Source organism: Filicampus tigris, chromosome 2 (assembly GCF_054856515.1).
Source record: "Filicampus tigris isolate MCC_2025a chromosome 2, RoL_Ftig_1.0, whole genome shotgun sequence".
Lineage (NCBI taxonomy): Eukaryota > Metazoa > Chordata > Actinopteri > Syngnathiformes > Syngnathidae > Filicampus > Filicampus tigris.
Window position 1 is genome coordinate 23611558 of NC_141218.1, and position 23454 is coordinate 23635011.

The 23454-nt window shown below is 41.6% G+C and overlaps 1 protein-coding gene across 15 annotated transcripts in view; it reads left to right on the forward strand.

The window, feature by feature from the left end:
- LOC147151834 (protocadherin alpha-C2-like) overlaps window positions 1-23454 on the forward strand; it is a 185482-nt gene that overhangs the window by 18626 nt on the left and 143402 nt on the right. For 2 of the 15 annotated variants that reach the window (XM_086019052.1, XM_086019137.1), the window contains exon 1: window positions 4608-7054. The exons of 7 other annotated variants lie outside the window; for them this stretch is intronic. In XM_086019052.1, coding sequence (XP_085875178.1) covers window positions 4730-7054 — 2325 coding nt within the window. In that variant the 5' untranslated portion in view covers window positions 4608-4729. Of the gene's footprint in view, window positions 1-4607; window positions 7055-8642; window positions 11099-13623; window positions 16071-16831; window positions 19286-20575; window positions 23058-23454 lie in introns of those variants that run through there. 6 more of the 15 variants (XM_086018990.1, XM_086019102.1, XM_086019048.1 and 3 more) reach the window with 5 other exon arrangements.

The window sequence follows — 23454 nt, forward strand, 5'->3', positions numbered from 1 at the left end:
CCTTTTTTTGCTATGCAATAGAAGTGATGAACATTTTTTTTGTGTTTTTAATTTGATGCTTGTTTATCTTTGTGTTTCTATTATGAACAAAAAATGTTGTGATGTTTCCATCAAAGTGATGGTAATTTTAAATAACAACACAGTTGTCATTAAAACGATGTTCATTGCTTGCAGTAGATGAGTACAACATATTTTCGTTTCTTTCCGTGTTGCTGAATTTTTCTTGTTAAAATCTTCCATGCTCAAGCTGTTTTGATGATTAAGAGTAAAGTTGCTTCATGGCCAAGTTTAAAGTTTAATTTTGAACAACGTAAGCTTCTTGAATACGGAGATGACTTTGTGCTAAGTTGGACAAAGTGTATATGGTGTAGATATTATTTATTGGATGGAGATATACATTGTTGAAATACAACAATACAACGAAAACAACATATTTTCGTTGCTTTCCGTGTTGCTGAATTTTTCTTGTTAAAATCTTCCATGCTCAAGCTGTTTTGATGATTAAGAGTAAAGTTGCTTCATGGCCAAGTTTCAAGTTTAATTTTGAACAACGTAAGCTTCCTGAATACGGAGATGACTTTGTGCTAAGTTGGACAAAGTGTATATTGTGTAGATATTATTTATTGGATGGAGATATACATTGTTTATTCCTATATAGTATTTCATGGGTGATAAATTAATGATTTGTTGCAAATCACACTTACGCACTTGCACTCTAAAAACAGTTGGGTTGAAAATAACACAATTTGGGGTCAAAAACGGACAAATCCACCACCAATTTGATCCAACTCTCTGGGATATTTTTGCAGAAAACAACCCACAAATTGGTAGTTTTCTACAAAAAAAACCTCAAAATTGGACTGATTTGTACAAAACAACACAAGAAAGTGGATCAAATTGACCCAAATGGTGGATCGGTCCATTTTTGACCCAAATTTGTGTTATTTTTAACTCAACTGTTTTTAGAGTGCAACATGTCTTTTTTACATTTACTTTTTTATCCTGCGCCACATACCGTTTGTCTACAGATGGATTTTATTGAAAATGCATCATCCTTTCTTCAGAGTACAACCAGGGACCATTATAGGGTCAGAGTTTAAGGGATGCTGAGCCCCCTGCCAGGCAAGATAAATTTAACTGTTTTGTACATTTTAAACCAATTTAGACCCCACATTTATGAAAGAGAAGCATACCACTTTTTGATAATGGGCACCCATCAATTAGCTTGTCAGTAGCATCTTGGTTTTTTATATTAACACACGCACAGGACATACAGCTAGCTTCTCCCATTCCAATTCAAACAGATGACAGTGGTGCTGTCTCTGACCACCTGAAACGTTTCCAAGCTAGAAAAAAAGTGTCAGGTAACTCTGACTTGACAACACATAAACCCTGAGCAGAGATACAGTTAAATTCAGCAAGAATGCAGAGTGGCACTTAGAGAGTGTTGTTAAGGTAGTCAGTGATAGAAGGTAACAAAATTTCTAATTATCCTTGTTTAAAGGGACGGTGGGGCCGCGATGGCCACGTTTTCACTAACAAGTTAATTTTATATATTTTTTGATCAGGAAAATGAAAAAAGTTGTCATTTTCTATTTTATCAATAAATTTGGGAGAAATTAGGAAATAAGTGACTCCATGAATAACGCCCCCTGTTAATGAGCAAAAGGGCCGCGCCCCCTACCGTTCTATCCTTGTTCGGCCGGAGTCACGGGAGGGACCGATTCCAAACTCTCCAATGGAAATCATTGTACTTTCATTGCTTATATCGTCCAAAAACTGCGATCAATTGGCACCAAAATTTATGTGGACATCTCCACTAATACCCACATCAACATCCATCCATCCATCCATTATCTGTACCGCTTCTCCTCACAAGGGTCGCGGGGCGTGCTGGAGCCTATCCCAGCTGTCTTTGGGCAGTAGGCGGGGGACACCCTGAACTGGTTGCCAGCCAATCGCAGGGCACACAGAGACAAACATCCGCACTCACAATCACACCTAGGGGCAATTTAGAGTATCCAATCAACTTACCATGCATGTTTTTGGAATGTGGGAGGAAACCGGAGTGCCCGGAGAAAACCCACGCAGGCACGGGGAGAACATGCAAACTCCACACAGGGAGGCCGGAGCCGGGATCGAACCCGCGACCTCTGAACTGTGAGGCGGACGTGCTAACCAGTCGACCACCGTGCCGCCCCCACATCAACATATCAAAATGATTAACCTCTCCATGGCTGATTTATATGAGAACGAGGAAATGTGGAAGTCAGCAGAGCTACATAGGCTGGAACCAGCACACACTGCTTCTTTGCTTAAAAAAAAAAAAAGAAAAAACACTGCTTCTTTACTGATCACGGTTAGGAGGGGCGAGGCATTAAACGCCAGTCAGGATATTTACAGAGACTGAAGTGGAAATGAGACATGCACATTTATTTGGATGAGGAGTGCCCCAGATTTTCGGCTTACAACGCGCCGTCCAATTTTGTAGGTAACAGCCGAAATGGCACGTTCCAATGCGGCCACACTCTCGGCTGTGCAGTCAGCCTCGCTGGAGCTTTTCGTTCGCTGTTCGATGAGGGCTTTTGTCACTCTCAAGCCGCTTCACTCGGGCAGAAGGGGGCTGCAAGCCAAAAGCACAGACACCGCACGCGACTGCTTGCGAGGCGACATGAAGACACAGGCTCACCTTCACCTCCACACGCTGGGCGGACAGTAAGGAGCTAATGTTGTTCTGCTAACGCCTTTTGTTTTAACGGCCTGAAGCTAGTTGTTGCTAAATTTAACTTCTGCTGTCCCAATCCTACCTTTAACCGAGGAGGGAAGCAGGGGGCTCCAATCTGCCTGCTGCTGCTGCAAGCCGCGTCTTTCTCCCTCCTGAGACACGAGTTTAGCGTCGCTAAATGTCCGAAATATAACCAGTCGGGGTTCGTGAGCGCATTCATGCTCTTAATTGCTTCTGCTTGTGAAAGTGGAGGAGCAATCCCCACGTTATTTTTGATTTTGTGGAGGTAATCATGATGAGATCACGTTTTATGTCAATAAGTGCAAAACACTTTTATACTTTCGCAGTTTGAAGTGGACGCGAGTCGTAATGTGCATTTGCATTTTGGTGGTGATTGGTCACCGTTTTAGACAACAGAACTGACAAAGCGAGCAATATTACCAAGCATGCCTTCCTCGCGTGACTTAGACCGCTGAGACCGAAAACATAACATAAGCCGCGCCCATTTTTGGGGCGTGGAAATTTGTCGTAAACCTAATCACAAAAAAAGACCTTAAATCACTACAGAGTCTTTTGAGGTGGGCATTTTAGTACTAATGTCGTTTTTACATGCAAACCTATTATATAAGTGCCAATGTTAAGATCACGCAAGTGTCGCTTTAAGCCAATAATACTTACACCACAACTGTAGCGTCTGTATATCACTGGAAGGTAGAATATTGGTCATAGTACTGTGCCCAGTCGGGGAGCGGTGGGAGAAATTGGCTGGAACAAACTCAGAATTTTTCACGCGGGGGCATTGTTGTAATTTTGTTGTTAATATATATATACAGTGTGCTGTATGTTAACACATTTCTGTAACTTGTTTAAAACGGGCATGCATTAAAAAAAATAAGCAAATAATGTCTTCAATTTCAGGGGTTCTGGGATTCAATTCAGGGGTGCTTGGGCACCCCCAAAAATGGGCTCGAGACGCCCATGAATATAACTGAAAGTTGAAGTCCAAAAAACAATTGTTTGGAACAATAATGTGCGTGCACATGAGTTTTTGTTTGTTTGCTATTGTGGTTGCAAGACATAAATTCGACATAATTACACAAATTACTATTATTATTATTATTATTATTATTATTATTATTATTATCATCACCATTATTATTGTTATTATTATCATTATTATTGTTATTATTATCATTATTATTATTATTATCATCATTATTATTATCATTATTATTATTATTATTATGCTATAATAATAGTCGTTATTGTCAACATATTTTGCTAATCTTGTAAGTGCATTTTTAGTTTTCTGACGTGTTGCTTTTGTATTGTGGGTTCAGGTGAGGACACTTGACTCTTTATTTTGTGGTCAAATAAACTCTCTCCTTTTGACAAGAAATATTTCTCTGAACGTTCAAATTGGCTTTGCATCTGCAACATATACCTTCTTTCTGGATATTTAGGGTTTCACGCCCATTGTTTTAATTAAGTAAACGGCTTGAAACTTCACTCGCAAGTGGCCGGAAGTTGTCGGAGCGCAGTTGATAAAGGTGCATTGTGGGGCATGCAGTTTCTTGTCTGAGTATCAGAAAGTGGCATTATATGTTCCGTTTTACCGTCATTATATTGTTTTTAAGTACCCTTTGAATAACATTGATTACTTACTCTGGCGGATCTGTGAATTTTGAGATATTTGTTATATAAAATTGTATTCTTATTAATTTAGAATTATGTAGAGTTGTATATTTGTTATTTTTTAATGAGGAAATTATTAACGACTAGCAAGTCTCTCCTCTTGGTGTCAGTGCAACATTAAAAATCATGAACATAACGTCCCTCCCCTGGACATCTTTTGTTTGAGCCTGACAAAATCTCGAGCGGCATTAGATGGAGGTCGTCAGCGATTTATGCATTCTAGTCGGAGCAGTATCACATTTGGCAAAACATGACTAGGATTTAAAGAATAATTTATAAGCATTTCATGCAGCGTTTTGCTCTCGGGAGATGGATGCCCAAATTCTTTTTCATTTTGCTTTTCTTCTGTTGCTGGCCAGACGGGCTTCGGCAGAAATTCGCTACTCCATTCCCGAGGAGGTTAAAGATGGGACAGTCGTGGGGAATATTGCAAAGGATTTGGGCCTTGATATCAACTCTCTGGTTGATCGACGTTTCCGAGTGGTTTCCGAATCGAAGGAGGCCTTTTTTGAGGTAAACCAGCACAACGGGGTGTTGTACGTGAACAAGAGAATAGACAGAGACGACTCGTGTCAGGGCAGCGGCGCCTGCCTCTTTGAGCTCAAAGTCATCGTGGAAAACCCATTGGAAATACATTATGTCGTTATAGAAATCTCCGATGTGAACGACCACTCCCCCGTTTTTATTGAAAAAGAGCAAACGTTTGAAATAGCCGAGCACACATTGCCCGGTAAACGTTTCCAGCTGCATGCAGCGCATGATCCTGACGCAGGGATGAACTCCATCCGCGCATACACTTTTTCGTCAAATGATTACTTTGATGTAGATCTTCGCCAGAGCGATGAGGAGAAAATTCCATTTTTGGTGCTAAAGAAATCTCTGGATCGGGAACAAAAGGCAAATCACTCGCTGCTGATCACAGCGGTGGATGGAGGGAAACCTCCACGGTCAGACACTCTAAATGTGTCAATTTTTGTCATGGACATTAATGATAATCGACCCATATTCAGCAAAGATATTTATCAAATTACAATAGCAGAAAATGTTCCTATTGGCACGCCAGTATTTCAAATGAATGCGACTGATCCTGACGAAGGCACTAATGGGGAAATTGAATATAGATTTGTAAAGCCTTTGAAAAAGAGCGTGTATAGCGTTTTTGAATTGGACAGATCAACTGGGGTGATAAGGGTGAAAGGAAAAGTTGACTATGAAGAAAATGACGTTTATAAACTAGACATTGAGGCTTCAGACAGGGGAACACCACCTTTGACAGGTGAGTGCAGAGTCATTATAAAGATAAGCGATGTGAATGATAACGTTCCAGAAATAGAAGTGACGTCACTGTCAAATACAGTGCCTGAAGACTCAAAAGTCGGTACAGTTATTTCCCTCATTACTCTGAAGGATAAAGACTCGGGTGTTAATGGCAAAGTCCTCTCTACTATATTAAATGCTGTCCCTTTTGAATTAAAGCCATCCTACAAAGAAAACATATTTTCAGTTGTGACTAAGGACTATTTGGACAGAGAGGAAGTGTCTCATTATGAAATCACAATAAAGGCCACTGACTGTGGTGAGCCTCCTTTATCAGCTGTAAAATCGCTCAATATTCAAATATCAGATGTGAATGATAACAGTCCACACTTTGAGCAAAACCCTCTTGAGTTTTATTTAACAGAGAACAATGCGGCTGGAAATTCAGTATTCTATGTCAGTGCAACAGACAAAGATATAAATGGCAATGCAGCTATTTCATATCACATTGTCAGAGAGGGACGCCTGAATGACATCATGTCTTTCCTCAATATAAATGCTGAAAATGGACAAATATCTGCGCTAAAAAGTTTTGACTTTGAGACGCTGAAAAGTTTCCAGTTCCAAGTGGTGGCCACCGATAGTGGAAGTCCTCCACTGAGCAGCAACGTGACAGTGAACGTGTTCATTCTGGATCAGAACGACAACGCTCCCGTCATCCTCTATCCAATCAGCTCCAACGGTTCTGCCGAAGGTGTGGAGGAGATTCCTCGTAATTTGAAAGCAGGAGACTTGGTGACTAAAGTCCGAGCCTATGACGCCGATATCGGATATAATGGCTGGTTGCTGTTTTCCCTGCACCAGGTCAGCGACCACAGTCTGTTTTCTTTGGACCGCTATACGGGCCAGGTCAGAACACTTCGCTCCTTCACGGAGACGGACGAGGCGGAGCATCGACTGCTCATCCTGGTCAAAGACAACGGCAACGTCTCGCTCTCGGCAACAGCGACTGTGACTGTCAAACTTGTGGAGCCCAAAGAGGCTTTTGCGGCTTCTGATGTCCAAAGTGCAGCCAAAGTGGACGAGGAGGATAATGTGACTTTTTATCTGATCATCACACTGGGCTCGGTGTCGCTGCTTTTTGTCATCAGCATCATCGTGCTGATCGCCATGCAGTGCTCCAAATCCACAGAGTACACTTCCAAATATCTGCAAGACACTAATTATGATGGCACACTGTGTCACAGCATCCAATACAGATCAGGAGACAAACGCTACATGTTAGTTGGACCCAGGATGAGTATCGGTTCCACGATAGTCCCGGGCAGCCACGCCAACACTCTGGTGCTCCCAGACAGGAGACACACTTCTGGGGAGGTAAGACATGACATTTATTTTTTTTACTGAAAACACACACATAACACACCATTTAGTTAAATTCAGAACAGTTTTTCTCCACTACTTTTATCCCGAGACCCACATCTTTCTGTTGTTGCTAGGTCATAACCGACTTTTATGGAAGTAAAGAACAATAACAATAAAGGATTTTTGTTTAAAAATTACGTCTGGGAATACATGCATAGTATGTTATATTATATTTTCAAACGCTGTTTCAAACTTGAATATGTCACCGAAACAAATTGCACATTGCGATGATGCCTGCTATAGCCAAAGGTTGGGCTGAACTGTATTTGTTTATATATTTCCCATCACTTACTTAATATGTTCCACGTGGAAATTTGGAATGTCTCTCTATATTGTACCCCCTACAAATGTTTTTTTTTTTTTTTTTTTTTTTTATCAGCTGTCCTCAACCCTCAAAAAATTAGTCCGTGACCCACTTTTGGGCCTCGATCCACCTGTTGAGAATGACCCATTTAAAAAACATATTCTTTGAAAAAGACGTTTTGAATCCGAGTTAATACTTGTGTTTGTTCGCTTGTTCTTATCATGGTTGAATGAAGATTAATTAATAAACAAATAACACAAATGTGGAAAACACATTTCAACCCTGCCAATTAAGCAAACATTTTCTGGTTGTGTTGGACTCAAACAAGTTGTTCCGTTGTTAGTCAGGCAACTTGTAAGAATGTTGTTTTACTCAGTCAGTCACCACACGGCATGGCGCTGTCTGTGGTGCTGACGTATGTCAGTAAATCCACAGGACCGAAATTTGTGTTGGGAAACTTCATTTATGACTGAAAAACTGAAAAAATCCTTTGTATCATTTCGTCAAGTGGTTGCACGGAATAAACCCATCCGAATACAGATATATTTTTAAGCAGACTATACATCTACTTTAAAAAATGCATCTGGATACAGATGATTTAATTTTGTGCAACTTGACAAAATAAAATGGAGTAAATTCAACCATCATTATTTTTAGTGTATGCAAACTAGTTGAAAGTTCAGTTCACTAATTAAAAATAAGTAAATACATTAATAAAGAACAAAGTTCACCGTTTCCAAAATGAACTATAGTTCATAGTTTTTTACTCCCTTCACCATGTTTCTGCGAGCTATTCCCCTCAAAATATTGGCATTTGCCCATTGGTGACAAACATCTCGTCCATCCACACTATTAGCCAACTGCAACATTCGCCCTGCAGTCTCAAAATATGAGGAACAAATGTTGCTTGAATGCTCTTTCTTTAAAATGGGGGACTAAAACAAATACAGTATTGCAGTCCTTAGTGTACAAGCAATATTGGGTAGGAACTCGACAGAGGTACACAACTAGCTGTCACACACTCTACAATACACCCACCTCCCGCGCCCACCCCCACTAGCCGTTAAACGTCTCACCCACCACAGACCACAGACCACAGACCACAGTCCCACTCAAATAATATTGAGGATGATTGTCCACTAGGTGTCAGTGTTACAACGTGGATGGCGCATCAAAATTTGTTCTTTTAAACATCGTCATTGCTGGACTACAAAGAAATACAATCGCTCGGGCTGGCATGTGGAGCATTCTTTGTCCGAGCGTGTTTCTTTATTTCTAAGCACGGGAAACGTGTAGAAAATATTCATTGCAACTAAGTTATGGTGTTTTAAATTGTTACTCAAACGAAGATAAGAAGACGGATAAACATGTATTGGACGCGCCCTGTGCTTTTTTCCCTCCTGCTTTGTTGCGGGGAACTGGTTTTAGCCCAGCTGAAATATTCCACTCCAGAAGAGGTTAAGGTCGGATCTGTTGTTGGGAATGTTGCAAAGGATTTGGGCCTCGACGTGGGCACTTTGACGAGCAGGAGGTTTCGCATTGTATCCGGCGCACAGGACGCACTGTTTGAGGTAAACCCGAACAATGGGCTTCTGTTGGTGCATAAACGCCTCGATCGCGAGCAGCTGTGCGACAGGAACGCTGTCTGTGTGATGGATCTCAAAATTGTTGTTGAGAACCCACTGGAGATCCACTATGTCTCTGTGGAAGTGACAGATGCCAACGACCACGCACCGACCTTTGCAGAAAAGGGGAAAATAATAGAAATAGCAGAAAATACTTTATCTGGTGCACGGTTTCAATTACCAGGGGCAAGAGACCCTGATATTGGAATTAATTCAATCCAGCGTTATAAACTGAGTCAGAACGACCATTTTCAACTTGAAATTCGGGATAGGGGGGAAGATAAAATCCCATTTCTAGTGTTGCAAAGGCAGCTAGACAGGGAAGAGAAAATTAACCATAGCCTGATTTTGTCAGCTATAGATGGAGGAGCTCCTTCAAAATCCGCAAACCTAAATGTCACTATACGGGTTTTGGATATAAATGATAACAGACCTATTTTCTTTAAAGAGGTTTATTCTGTTGAATTGCAAGAAAATGTTCCATTAGGCACCTCTGTAATCAAAGTTCAAGCCACTGACCTGGATGAGGGAGCGAATGGGGAGGTGGAATATGAATTTGGGGGGGACATGAATGCAGAGGTGAGGCGGCTTTTTAGTCTGGACAAACATTTGGGAGAAATTCGAGTTGCTGGGCAAATTGACTTTGAGACATATAATGTTTTCAAGTTGGATGTGCAGGCCTCCGACAAAGGTCAGCCTTCCATGACAACAGACTGCAGAATCATCATAAAGATTCAAGATGTGAATGATAACAAACCCGAGATCGAAGTGACATCAATTACTAGCATGGTCCCAGAAGATGCAAAATATGGCACTGTGATCGTACTCATCAGTATCACTGATAATGATTCGGGCCTTAACGGCAAAGTTATCTGCAGTGTAACAGAAAATGTACCCCTTGAATTAAAGCCATCATTCAAGGAAAATATGTATTCCTTAGTGACGAAAGACAGTTTAGACAGAGAAACGAAATCTAGTTATGACATTTCAATAACAGCTACTGACTGTGGTGACCCTCCCCTTTCCACATTTAAAACTGTAACCATCCAAGTAAAAGATGTAAATGACAACATCCCAGAATTCCCACAAAATCCTTTAGAGTTATATCTGACAGAAAACAATGAAGCTGGTTCTTCTGTCTTTTCAGTGAATGCCTTTGATCAAGACTTAGACGACAATGCTGCAGTGTCTTATTACATTGTCAGACAGGGGGGTCATACTGACATCACATCTTTCCTGAATGTCAATTCGGAAAATGGAAAAATATCAGCTTTAAAAAGTTTTGACTTTGAGACGCTGAAAAGTTTCCAGTTCCAAGTGTTGGCCACCGACGGTGGAAGTCCTCCACTGAGCAGCAACGTGACAGTGAACGTTTTCATTCTGGATCAGAACGACAACGCTCCAGTCATCCTGTACCCAGTCAGCTCCAACGGTTCTGCCGAAGGTGTGGAGGAGATTCCCCGCAACATAAAAGCAGGAGACTTGGTGACTAAAGTGCGAGCCTATGACGCCGATATCGGATATAATGGCTGGTTGTTGTTTTCCCTGCAGCAAGTCAGCGACCACAGTCTGTTTTCTTTGGACCGCTATACGGGCCAGATCAGAACACTTCGCTCCTTCACGGAGACGGACGAGGCTGAGCATCGACTACTCATCCTGGTCAAAGACAACGGCAATGTTTCGCTCTCGGCAACAGCGACTGTGACTGTCAAACTTGTGGAGCCCAAAGAGGCTTTTGCGGCTTCCGATGTCCAAAGTGCAGCAAAAGTGGACGAGGAGGACAATGTGACTTTTTATCTGATCATCACTTTGGGCTCGGTGTCGCTGCTTTTTGTCATCAGCATCATCGTGCTGATCGCCATGCAGTGCTCCAAATCCACAGAGTACACTTCCAAATATCTGCAAGACACAAATTATGATGGCACACTGTGTCACAGCATCCAGTACAGATCAGGAGACAAACGCTACATGTTAGTTGGACCCAGGATGAGTATCGGTTCCACGATAGTACCGGGCAGCCACGCCAACACTCTGGTGCTCCCTGACAGGAGACACACTTCTGGCGAGGTAAGAAAAAAAACCAACTTCTGTTGCTGACGTTTTTTATGTGCTTTCCGGAACACTTTTTTCTGTCAATAACGACAGTTATATATTGTTTTCGTTGACTTTGCCGTGTGCAGTAAGGCAATTGCTGTCATTGTCCTACATTAGTGGTCTGTCATTTGACCTCATCTTTCCTAAAACCATTTGATCTGAAATTCTTGCTCTCAGTTGAGTTACTGCTTTGGCACTTTTAATCTATTCTTATATTACAAAGCACACCTACAGTTATCTAAATACGTCGAAGTAAACTGAGTGAAATGCTAAATGTCTTGTTCAAGACTGTATTCCTTTTCCCTGTGTAAGGTCCATTTTACACAGTTACTGGAATCCAAGGCATTACAGTTTCCCTGGAATATAACAATTACAGTGTGCAAACAATTTGGAGTGTTTGCAGTGTTTTGTGTGCATGTGTCTAGTAATGCAATCACTGAAAAGAAATATAACTAGCGGTCTGACTTTTGACTTCAGTTTTCACTAAGAAACATTTTGTCAGAAATTCTTGGATATGAGTGGAGTTGTGGCTTTGACAGTTGAATTCTATTTTCTCTTTTTTTAATTTACAGATTACAAAACCTTACTTACCTGCCAGTCAATTTAATTTGCGATATTTCTCTACCGAGCCTATACCTCTCAATGTATATACTTCAGGTTACTGATCTGTGGCAGAATGTAGTTTAATGGTGTAACTTTCATCTTTCTATTTTTTTACCTATATAAAGAGTTGTGTACTGCACATGCTTCTCAAATATCATCATTTGAATGACAATGCAATACAAAAAAATCATTGTTTGTTCAAAGAATTTGCAGTGTAATGCTGTTGCAGAATTTCCGTGTGCATGCTGTGCAATATACTGCCATTAACCTTGTAGTTTAGCAAAAACACGTTTGTTTTATGTTTTTGTCAGTCATTCTGAATCATAGAGGGGTTTCATGTTATTAATGACACACTTGGCCTCATTTAATTAAATCAATTTAGTTGCAGCTTTAATTGTGTAGAAGGAATGGGGATAGTTTGGGTTCTGTAAATTACAGAAAACCTGTTTGATAAGGTAATATTTGTGGAAATAGTGATGGTGTACTAAAATGAGTTCATGCTTGCTACCTCTTGGTGTCACTATGACATCAGGAGACCACGAATAGCTTTGGCACTCCTCTCACTTGTCTTTTGTCTGACTGGAGCAAAGGAAGCAGAGCAGATCAAATGCTGCAGTGCGGTCGGTTATCACACTCTTCTAAACGTGTCTGGAGGACATGTGAGCGAGTAGCGCAGGACGAACAGGAGAGCCGATGCTCTTTTTTGACTGAATGGTTGTCATACTGGGTCACTGATAGTGTAGTGGTACACACGCTTGAGTTGTGTGCGGGCAGCATGGGATCGATTCCCGCTCAGTGACAGTGTCTATGTGTGCCCTGCGACTGGCTGGCGACCAGTTTGGGGTGTAGTCTGCCTTCGCCCGTTGGCTCCAGCAACCCTGTATAGGATAAGCAGTTTGGAAGATGACATGACATGATGGTTGTCATACTGTATTGGCATCGGCTGCGGCCCACAGTAGCCGTTTGGACTAATAAAAACGTGATAATGAAACTACGTCTGTGTTCTTGGAAGACGCTACAATATATTTTAAAGCGTGGCGTCATTAGCAGGCGCGAAGGACACGATCACATCTGCTACCCACACCGGCTTGCTGCGGGCTGCGGGCCGGATCTAATAATAAAGCAATATCATCCCAGGGGCCGTAGAAAATCTTCTCGCGGGCCGGATTTGGCCCACGGGCCTTGGCTTTGACATAAATGATCTAAGAGATACATTCTCCCCCTGCTAGCTGTACAAAGACTGTCCATAGCAATACAAGAAGGAGTTGCTGAAAATATAGTTAAAAAATGTATTTTTTATTAAATTATTTTTGTCGGTTTTTTTGCAAATAAACTGGAATGTAAAGGGTTACAATGAAAAACGAATCGATTGTTATTGCATGCTCATGATAAGAACTGATGTTAGTTAAACACTTTATGAAATAAAAGTTGCAAACACATGTTAACAATTATTCAGCATTGGAAAACTAAAGCAAAATAAAATGTTAATAGTAACCACGTTGAACATTGACGCCATTCTTGGAATTTGTGCAATTTACTCAGGCAATTATATTTATAAACTACATTAAAACCGGGGAAGGCAGAAAAACATAAACAGAAATTTGTGCCACGGCTTAAAACGGAAGCCACGTTGAGGATGATGCCTTATGTTGCTGTGTAGCATGCTTTCTGTTGCAATACAATATTATACGCTTCTATTTTGCAGGATTTGATTGGCGGCTGTAAATGTATATTTTTAACGAGTTGTGCGGTTTTATGAATTATGGCTGTAATATTCCCTCCCCCTTGGTGTCACTGTAATATCAGCAAGCGCAAAACGGACACGGTCCCACCCTTGAAACATCCTTTGTTTGATGCAGCTCACTATTTGGAATAGGATATGTGAACCAGGTGGATTTGCGTGTGCTTTCCACGGAGACCTATTTACATCGCTGTGAAAGGGACGGCAGATGATTCATATATACGAACTGAGGATATCGCCCCTTTAGTGTTTGTTGCAGCGATGGGGAGTGGAAAAGGCTGCAGCCACTGCCTGGCTTTTGTTTTGTCTCTACATTTATATTTGGGCGAACGAGCTTGGGCTGAACTTCGTTACTCTGTTGCAGAGGAGGTGAAAGAGGGAACAGTGGTTGGAAATGTTGCCAAGGATCTTGGCCTGGATAAATCTTCCCTGGTGGATCGGCAGTTTCGCGTGGTCTCTGGGTCGAAAGGGACGTTTTTCCATGTCAGGCCGGACAGTGGTACATTGGAGGTCCGTAGGAAAATCGACAGAGAGGCGCTTTGTCAGGGCAGCGCTGCGTGCGTCACGGAGCTGAAAATTCTCGTTGAAAACCCGCTGGAAATGCATCACGTCGTGGTGGAAATTACTGATGTGAACGATCACTCCCCGAGCTTTTCTGACAAAGAGCAGGTATTTGAAATAGCAGAACAGTCGTCTCCCGGAACGCGTTTCCAGCTGCAAGCAGCCCGTGATCCAGATGCTGGAGTGAACTCAGTGCGCACATACACTTTATCGGCTAATGAACATTTTGAACTGGATATAAACCAAAACGATGAAGAAAAAATACCTTTTTTAGTGCTGAAAAGGCCTTTAGACCGAGAACAGAATAGTAAGCATGTGCTATTAGTCACTGCAGTTGATGGAGGGAAGCCACAAAAATCAAGCACACTTAATGTGAGAATTATTGTTCTTGATAGTAATGATAATCGTCCAACGTTTAGTCAAGATACTTATACTGTGGAAATAAAAGAAAATGTGTCAGTTGGGGCAAGCATTACAAGGGTAAATGCAACAGATCCTGATGAAGGAACAAATGGTGAAATTGAATATAGCCTTGGCAAAACATTAAATAAGGCTTACGACATTTTTGAATTAGACAAGCTAAGTGGGCTCATTAAGTTGAAAGGGCCTGTTGATTTTGAGGACTCCGAGATTTATAAACTTGATATCCATGCATCTGATAAAGGTCAGCCTCCTTTAACTGGGAGGTGTCGAATAATTGTTAAAATAAAAGATGTCAATGATAACCCACCTGAAATAGAAGTCACTTCACTGTCAAGCAAAGTGTCTGAAGACTCCAAACCCGGTACAGTTATTTCCCTCATTAGCGTGACGGATAAAGACTCTGCTGTGAATGGTAAAATTATTTCACAGATTACCAATGATGTTCCATTTGAATTAAAACCTTCCTACAAAGAAAACATTTACTCAGTTGTCACTAAGGAATATTTAGATCGAGAGGAAGTGTCAAATTACAAAATAACCATCGCGGCAACAGACTGTGGTGAACCTCCCTTGTCTACTTTTCAAACATTAAATATTCAAATATCAGATGTGAATGATAATAAACCACATTTCCAGCAGTATCCACTTAACTTTTATCTCTCAGAAAATAATATTGCTGGACAGTCAGTATTTTCTGTTAGCGCAAAAGATAACGATGTGAATGAAAATGCTGCCATTTCTTACAATATTATTAGAGCAGGGATTGAAAATGATGTAACATCTTTTCTAAACATAAATTCAGAGAATGGACAGATCTCTGCACTAAAAAGTTTTGACTTTGAGACGCTGAAAAGTTTCCAGTTCCAAGTGGTGGCCACAGATGGTGGAAGTCCTCCACTCAGCAGCAACGTGACAGTGAAAGTGTTCATTCTGGATCAGAACGACAATGCTCCAGTCATCCTGTATCCAGTCAGCTCCAACGGTTCTGCCGAAGGTGTGGAGGAGATTCCCCGCAATTTGAAAGCAGGAGACTTGCTGACTAAAGTCCGAGCCTATGACGCCGATATTGGATATAATGGCTGGTTGTTGTTTTCCCTGCAGCAAGTCAGCGACCACAGTCTGTTTTCTTTGGATCGCTATACTGGCCAGATCAGAACACTTCGCTCCTTCACGGAGACGGACGAGGTTGAGCATCGACTGCTCATCCTGGTCAAAGACAACGGCAATGTTTCGCTCTCTGCAACAGCGACTGTGACTGTCAAACTTGTAGAGCCCAAAGAGGCTTTTGCGGCTTCCGATGTCCAAAGTGCAGCCAAAGTGGACGAGGAGGACAATGTGACTTTTTATCTGATCATCACACTGGGCTCGGTGTCGCTGCTTTTTGTCATCAGCATCATTGTGCTGATCGCCATGCAGTGCTCCAAATCCACAGAGTACACTTCCAAATATCTGCAAGAAACAAACTATGATGGCACACTGTGTCACAGCATCCAGTACAGATCAGGAGACAAACGCTACATGTTAGTTGGACCCAGGATGAGTATCGGTTCCACGATAGTCCCGGGCAGCCACGCCAACACTCTGGTACTCCCTGACAGGAGACACACTTCTGGGGAGGTAAGAATCTGAAAAACAATGATGTTGAACAGTTTTGCACTGTGTTGTTGGTCACTGTTATATGTTTATTTCCCGATCTGACACCCATGTGGAGAGTTGTACTATAAATCCAAATCTTTGGATTATAGTGTAATAGATTTCAGCATTCCTGTCACAAATTAATATTCAGTCAGTCCGTACTTTTGCTCAGAGTGCAGAGGTCTCCTTTGTTGTAGTTCATTATCTACTTTTTTTTTTTTTTAAAAGTATTTTAAACGCTTTAGTCAAGAGGTAATTGTGTGACTTGCTATTTGCAGAAGGTGTTTCCTAATATAAAGAACGTTTTTTTTATTATATATGGTTGGATGAATAAAATGGGCAGTAGGTCGTGCTGCTCTCCATGGCACTGAAATCTCATCTTGACTATTTAGCTATAGGAACAGAGGGAACTGTTTTTTTCCTTAACTACGAGACTATTTTACTCTTCACGAGTTTCAAATAATTTGAAATCATTTCCTTATCCTAATAGAAAAACAGAGCCATCACCATAACAGGCTAAATTCGTCTCCCATAGCAATTATGGTTGTTTTTGACATGTTTGTTGTTCTTTCTTTCGCTTGATGAATTAAGTAACATGGTACAGTACATTTATTTGATCATTGAAGCCTTATAATATCCTGTAGATGTCGCTATGACACCAATAAGGCCATGAACATGCGAGTCCCTCTGTAGGCTTTTGTCTGCAATCTGAAGAGCGCGTTCATTTGTTCCGGCATTCTGAACAGTGCGGTTTGATTTTTCTGATCATATCACAAACAACGGTGGTACTGTACAGATTTAGTTGTATTTTTGTGTGGAGCTCTCGTCTTTCTTAAATAACAATGAAAGGAAAACGAGGACGTAAAACGAGGCTATTTTTGTGCTTTCTTCTGCATTCGTCTCTGGTGTTGTTTTTCGGGGAGCGCGCTTTGGCCGAGCTACGCTACTCTATTCCAGAGGAAATGGCGACTGGAACTGTTGTGGGCAATGTTGCAAAAGACCTCGGATTGGACAGAAGCTCACTGAGTGACAGGCGTTTCAGGGTGGTGACCGGAGCCGCAGACACATATTTCGAGGTAAACGCAGACAATGGTGCCCTGCAAGTCCGACGTAAAATTGACCGAGAGGAGCTTTGTCAGGGGAGTGGCGCCTGCTTAATGGAGCTCAAGATCCTAGTTGAGAATCCTCTTGAGGTGCATTATGTAGTAGTGGAAATCACCGATGTTAACGACCACAGTCCTGTTTTTTCTCAAAGGAAACAGGTTTTTGAAATAGCTGAGCATTCATCACCGGGAACACGATTCCAGCTGCATGCAGCCCGTGATCCAGATGCAGGAATTAACTCCGTGCGCACATACACGCTAACGTCTAATGAACATTTTGAATTAGATCTTGTTCAGAGTGATGATGAAAAAATACCGTTTTTAGTCCTGAAAAGGTCATTAGACAGAGAACAGAAAAACAAGCACTTCTTATTCGTTACTGCAGTGGATGGAGGGAAACCTCAAAAGTCAGGCACGCTTAATGTTTCTATTGTTGTGCTGGACATTAATGATAATCGACCCATGTTTAGTCAGGACACTTACAATGTTGAAATATACGAAAACGTGTCAGGTGGTACAATTGTAGCACGAGTAAATGCAACAGATCCAGATGAAGGTAGAAACGGTGAAATAGAATATAGCCTCAGCAAGACGTTAGCAAGCAAAGTGTCTGATATTTTTGAAATGAATAGTTTGAGTGGACAAATTAAGTTGAAAGGGCCCGTGAACTACGAGGAATCCGATATTTATAAAATAGAAATTGAGGCCTCCGACAAAGGAACACCTCCACTGACAAGCAGGTGTCGTGTGGTTGTGAAAATAAAAGATGTCAATGATAATGCACCTGTAATAGAAGTGACATCACTGTCAAATCAAGTGTCAGAGGATTCAAAGCCTGGTACAGTTATTTCACTCATTAGTGTTATGGATAAAGACTCTGGTGTGAATGGTAAAATAATTTTGCACATCACCAACGATGTCCCTTTTGAATTAAAACCTTCCTATAAGGAGAAAACATATTCAGTTGTCACAAAGGGATTTTTGGATCGTGAGGAAGTTTCCCATTATGAAATAACAATTAAAGCTACAGATTGTGGACATCCTCCTTTATCTAGTTTTATGACATTTGAAATAGATTTATCTGATGTGAATGACAATAGTCCACATTTTGAACAAAACCCACTCATTTTTTACCTGATAGAAAACAACATTGCCGGAGCATCAGTATTCTCCTTAAGAGCAACTGATAATGATGTGAATGAAAATGCAGTTATTCAATACAAAATAGCTCGAGATGAGAAGGATAACACAGTATCATATTTTATGAATATCAATTCTGAAAATGGCGACATCACAGCATTAAAGAGTTTTGACTTTGAGACGTTGAAAAGTTTCCATTTCCAAGTTGTGGCCACCGATGGTGGAAGTCCTCCACTGAGCAGCAACGTGACAGTAAACGTGTTCATTCTGGATCAGAACGACAATGCTCCAGTCATCCTGTACCCAGTCAGCTCCAACGGTTCTGCCGAAGGTGTTGAGGAGATTCCCCGAAATATGAAAGCAGGAGACTTGGTGACTAAAATCCGAGCCTATGACGCCGATATCGGATATAATGGCTGGTTGCTGTTTTCCCTGCAGCAAGTCAGCGACCACAGTCTGTTTTCTTTGGACCGCTATACGGGCCAGATCAGAACACTTCGCTCCTTCACGGAGACGGACGAGGCGGAGCATCGACTGCTCATCCTGGTCAAAGACAATGGCAACGTTTCGCTCTCGGCAACAGCGACTGTGACTGTCAAACTTGTGGAGCCCCAAGAGGCTTTTGCGGCTTCCGATGTCCAAAGTGCAGCAAAAATGGACGAGGAGGACAATGTGACTTTTTATCTGATCATCACTTTGGGCTCGGTGTCGCTGCTTTTTGTCATCAGCATCATCGTGCTGATCGCCATGCAGTGCTCCAAATCCACAGAGTACACTTCCAAATATCTGCAAGACACCAATTATGATGGCACACTGTGTCACAGCATCCAATACAGATCAGGAGACAAACGCTACATGTTAGTTGGACCCAGGATGAGCATTGGTTCAACCATAGTCCCGGGAAGCCACGCCAACACTCTGGTGCTCCCTGACAGGAGACGCGCTTCTGGGGAGGTAAGGCAATTTTTCCCCCCTGCAGTGATTGCTTTTCAAGTGGTGTGTACACTAAATCCCTCTGAGCGTTTTACAATGTTGATTGCCAATTGACCAATGTGAGGAATTTGGGGTTTGCATATGTTGTTATGCAAAATACTTTTCATTGTGCTGCTGTTGTTTCAGTTGGCTATCTATTTGTACACACATGGACAATGCATGCTATCCTGACATTTGAATGGTCAATTTGGTCCTCAATAGCAGGAGGAAATCACACATGAGCATAGCTTTGATTTCCTGGCAGTTGTTCTTCCCGACAGGAGTCCCAATTATGATGGTGCCTGGCCTAACTGAGCAATAATCCTCAGCCCAGTTTTCATTTCATCCTGGGTTGCTATTCTGCTGTGGCAAAACAAGTATTCACAGAATAAAATTACAATTAGAGTAAAGAAAAAAAAGAAAGAGAATGAGAAAGGAATAAAGAAAGAAAAGTGAGAAAAGCACTACAGTACATAATGGCACTTATAGTATGGTGTTATTACACAAAGACACATAAGGAATATTTTTAAAATGAGGGGGGCTTAGCTGTTTATAAGGGCAATATCAACAGCACAATGGCACCATGTCTCGTTTTTTAAATGTGCAAAAATCTACATTAAACCTTATATTTACGATGGCCTTCCAAAATCTGCACACACTTGAGTAACGTCAATCACGTCACGTGTTTACGGCTTGCGCTAGACCGCGGCACGTTGAGACCCGTGCTTGCCCTTCAAAATTAATGTATTTACATAAAAATAGTTTAACATGGCTATTCATTCGCTCAAAACATGTTTATCACTGAACAAATGTGTTGAAGAATTTATTCCAATGATAAACGCTTTGCTATACTCACACAGTTCTGTATGTAGCTATTCCCTTTGATAAAAAAAAGCAACAACTATTTATTTATTTTATTTAATTCTTTTTTTTGTGGGGGGGGTTCTGGTTGACCGCATGTAGTGAAACATTAATATAGGTGTGCAGTGATGAATCAGTCGGCCGAACGTTGCCTTCTCAGTCGTGTGGTTGCGCAACTAAAACGATTGGGCAACAATTTTTAATTCTTCTTTTTTTTAAATCAAAGTATTTAATTTTCCCATTGACGGGTGTATATTTGCGATATAATTACGAAAGTCACGGTATCCCGCATACTGGAGGCGATCACTTGGTGTCAGTATGAGCACAAATGTGCTCCGATTGAATCTCTTTGTCAGAAAACGATCCTCCCCTTTGTCGGGTGGATTTTTACACAATAGTGGTTGGCGCATTCTGGGCGCATACGGTGACGAGTCAACTCTGGTTTGAGGACTTAAAATATACTTTTAGAATATAATCCCATTTGGCGGATGTATATTTTAGTCACTACGGATATTGTTGCTACATCATGATGAAATGTGAAGGACGTGGCTCTTCTGTGGGACAAAGGCGACTGTTTGCTTTCATTGCTGCATTTATTTTGACGTGGAGCCGAGTTTGCGCACAGATCAGATATTCCATCGCAGAAGAGGTGAAAGAAGCAACTGTTGTGGGGAACATAGCGAAGGATTTGGGACTCGACAAGGCTACGCTGAAAGAGAGAGGATACCGCATCGCAGAGGGCTCATCAGAGCCGTTTTTTAGCGTCAACCATGGTGACGGTCTGCTGTATGTGGACCGAGTCATCGACAGGGAGAAGGTGTGTGAGCGGAGCAGCGTGTGTGTGATCCAGCTCAAGACGTTGTTGGAAAACCCACTGGAAATTCACTACGTGAGCGTGGAGGTGCTGGACATTAACGACCACTCTCCGAGCTTCTCCGTGAACGCATCGCGTTTGGAAATTTCAGAGTCTGCTTTGCCGGGTTTGCGCCTCCAGCTGCAAGCTGCACACGACCCTGACGTCGGGCCTTTTTCCATCCAGGAGTATAAACTCAGTGCTAATGAACATTTTCGTTTGGAAGTTAAAGAACGAGGAAAGGATGGTAAAATACCAATTTTAGTGCTGTTCAAGTCGCTCGACAGAGAAACAAAGAGCAAACACAAATTGCTCTTGTCAGCAATTGACGGAGGAAAACCGAGTAGATCCGGAACTGCTGAAATATGGGTGCGTGTTTTGGATGTTAATGATAATATGCCTGTTTTCACTGAAGAAAATTATTCAGTGCTTCTTAATGAAAATACTCCAATTGGCACAACTGTTATACAAGTGAATGCAACCGATTTAGATGAGGGCACCAATAGTGAGATAATTTATACATTAGGAAATAATGTAAATAGCAGAATACGTGAACTGTTCCGTGTAGATCCCCATACAGGTGTAATTACCGTACAAGCACTGATAGATTCAGAATTAGAGGATCTCTATGAAATTGACATACAGGCTTCTGATAAAGGATCTGCTCCTTTCCAGACAGAAAAAAGTGTCCTAGTGAAAATAATTGATTTGAATGACAACACTCCAGAGATAGAAGTGACGTCATTTTCCAGCGCAATAGCAGAAGATGCAAGACCGGGAACCACTGTAGCATTAATCAGTGTTCTTGATAAAGACTCGGGTCTGAATGGAAAAGTTATTTGCTCACTCAGTGAAAATGTTCCCTTTCTATTAACACCTTCAACACAGGATAACATGTATTCTATACTCACAAAATCACCATTGGATAGAGAACAACAATCTACATATGAGGTTACAGTAGTTGCTAAAGATGCAGGTATGCCTTCTTTGTCGTCGGAAAAAAGCATCAATATTGTTGTGTCGGATGTGAATGACAACAGTCCAGAGTTCTCCTTGAACCCTTACACGTTTTACGTTACTGAGAACAATCCTCCAGGCCAATCAGTGTTTTCTGTGAGCGCATTTGACCATGATGAAGGTGATAATGCCCACATTTCATATCACATTTTAAGAGCTAGAAGGGAAAAAGAACATATTTATCTGCACAGTCTGAACATCAACTCAGAAAATGGACAAATATCGGCACTAAAAAGTTTTGACTTTGAGTCGCTGAAAAGTTTCCAGTTCCAAGTAGTGGCAACCGATGGTGGAAGTCCTCCACTGAGCAGCAACGTGACAGTGAACGTGTTCATTCTGGATCAGAACGACAATGCTCCAGTCATCCTGTATCCAATCAGCTCCAACGGTTCTGCCGAAGGTGTTGAGGAGATTCCCCGCAACATAAAAGCAGGAGACTTGGTGACTAAAATCCGAGCCTATGACAGCGATATCGGATATAATGGCTGGTTGCTGTTTTCCCTGCAGCAAGTCAGCGACCACAGTCTGTTTTCTTTGGACCGCTATACGGGCCAGATCAGAACACTTCGCTCCTTCACGGAGACGGACGAGGCTGAGCATCGACTGCTCATCCTGGTCAAAGACAACGGCAATGTTTCGCTCTCGGCATCAGCGACTGTGACTGTCAAACTTGTGGAGCCCAAAGAGGCTTTTGCGGCTTCTGATGTCCAAAGGACAGCCAAAGTGGACGAGGAGGACAATGTGACTTTTTATCTGATCATCACACTGGGCTCGGTGTCGCTGCTTTTTGTCATCAGCATCATCGTGCTGATCGCCATGCAGTGCTCCAAATCCACAGAGTACACTTCCAAATATCTGCAAGACACAAATTATGATGGCACACTGTGCCACAGCATCCAGTACAGATCAGGAGACAAACGCTACATGTTAGTTGGACCCAGGATGAGTATCGGTTCCACGATAGTCCCGGGCAGCCACGCCAACACTCTGGTGCTCCCTGACAGGAGACACACTTCTGGGGAGGTAAGGCAGTTTTTCTAAGAATGGTAGCCACTCTGAAACATTTAGTGTTTTAATTAATCTCTTGTTGAATAGTTTTATTTTATGTTTATTCAACAAAGTGATAATATATTTTTCCATTTGACTTAATCTGAAAGTGTGTTACTTGGGAGATGTGATCAATGACCTGTGTTTTTTTTTCTCCTTTACAATGACTCAACTTAACGTTATTTAGCGCTTTCACAACTGCAGATATCAGTGAAAACAAGAAGAAGAAAAAACAATATCAACAATGATGCATACACTGAAAAAAACTCTGTGTTGAATTTACTCAATTTTGTTTAAATTTTAAAAGAATCCATATTTAAACTCACCTGTCCATGTGATCTACTAACACAACAGCTCACATATTATTCTTAAC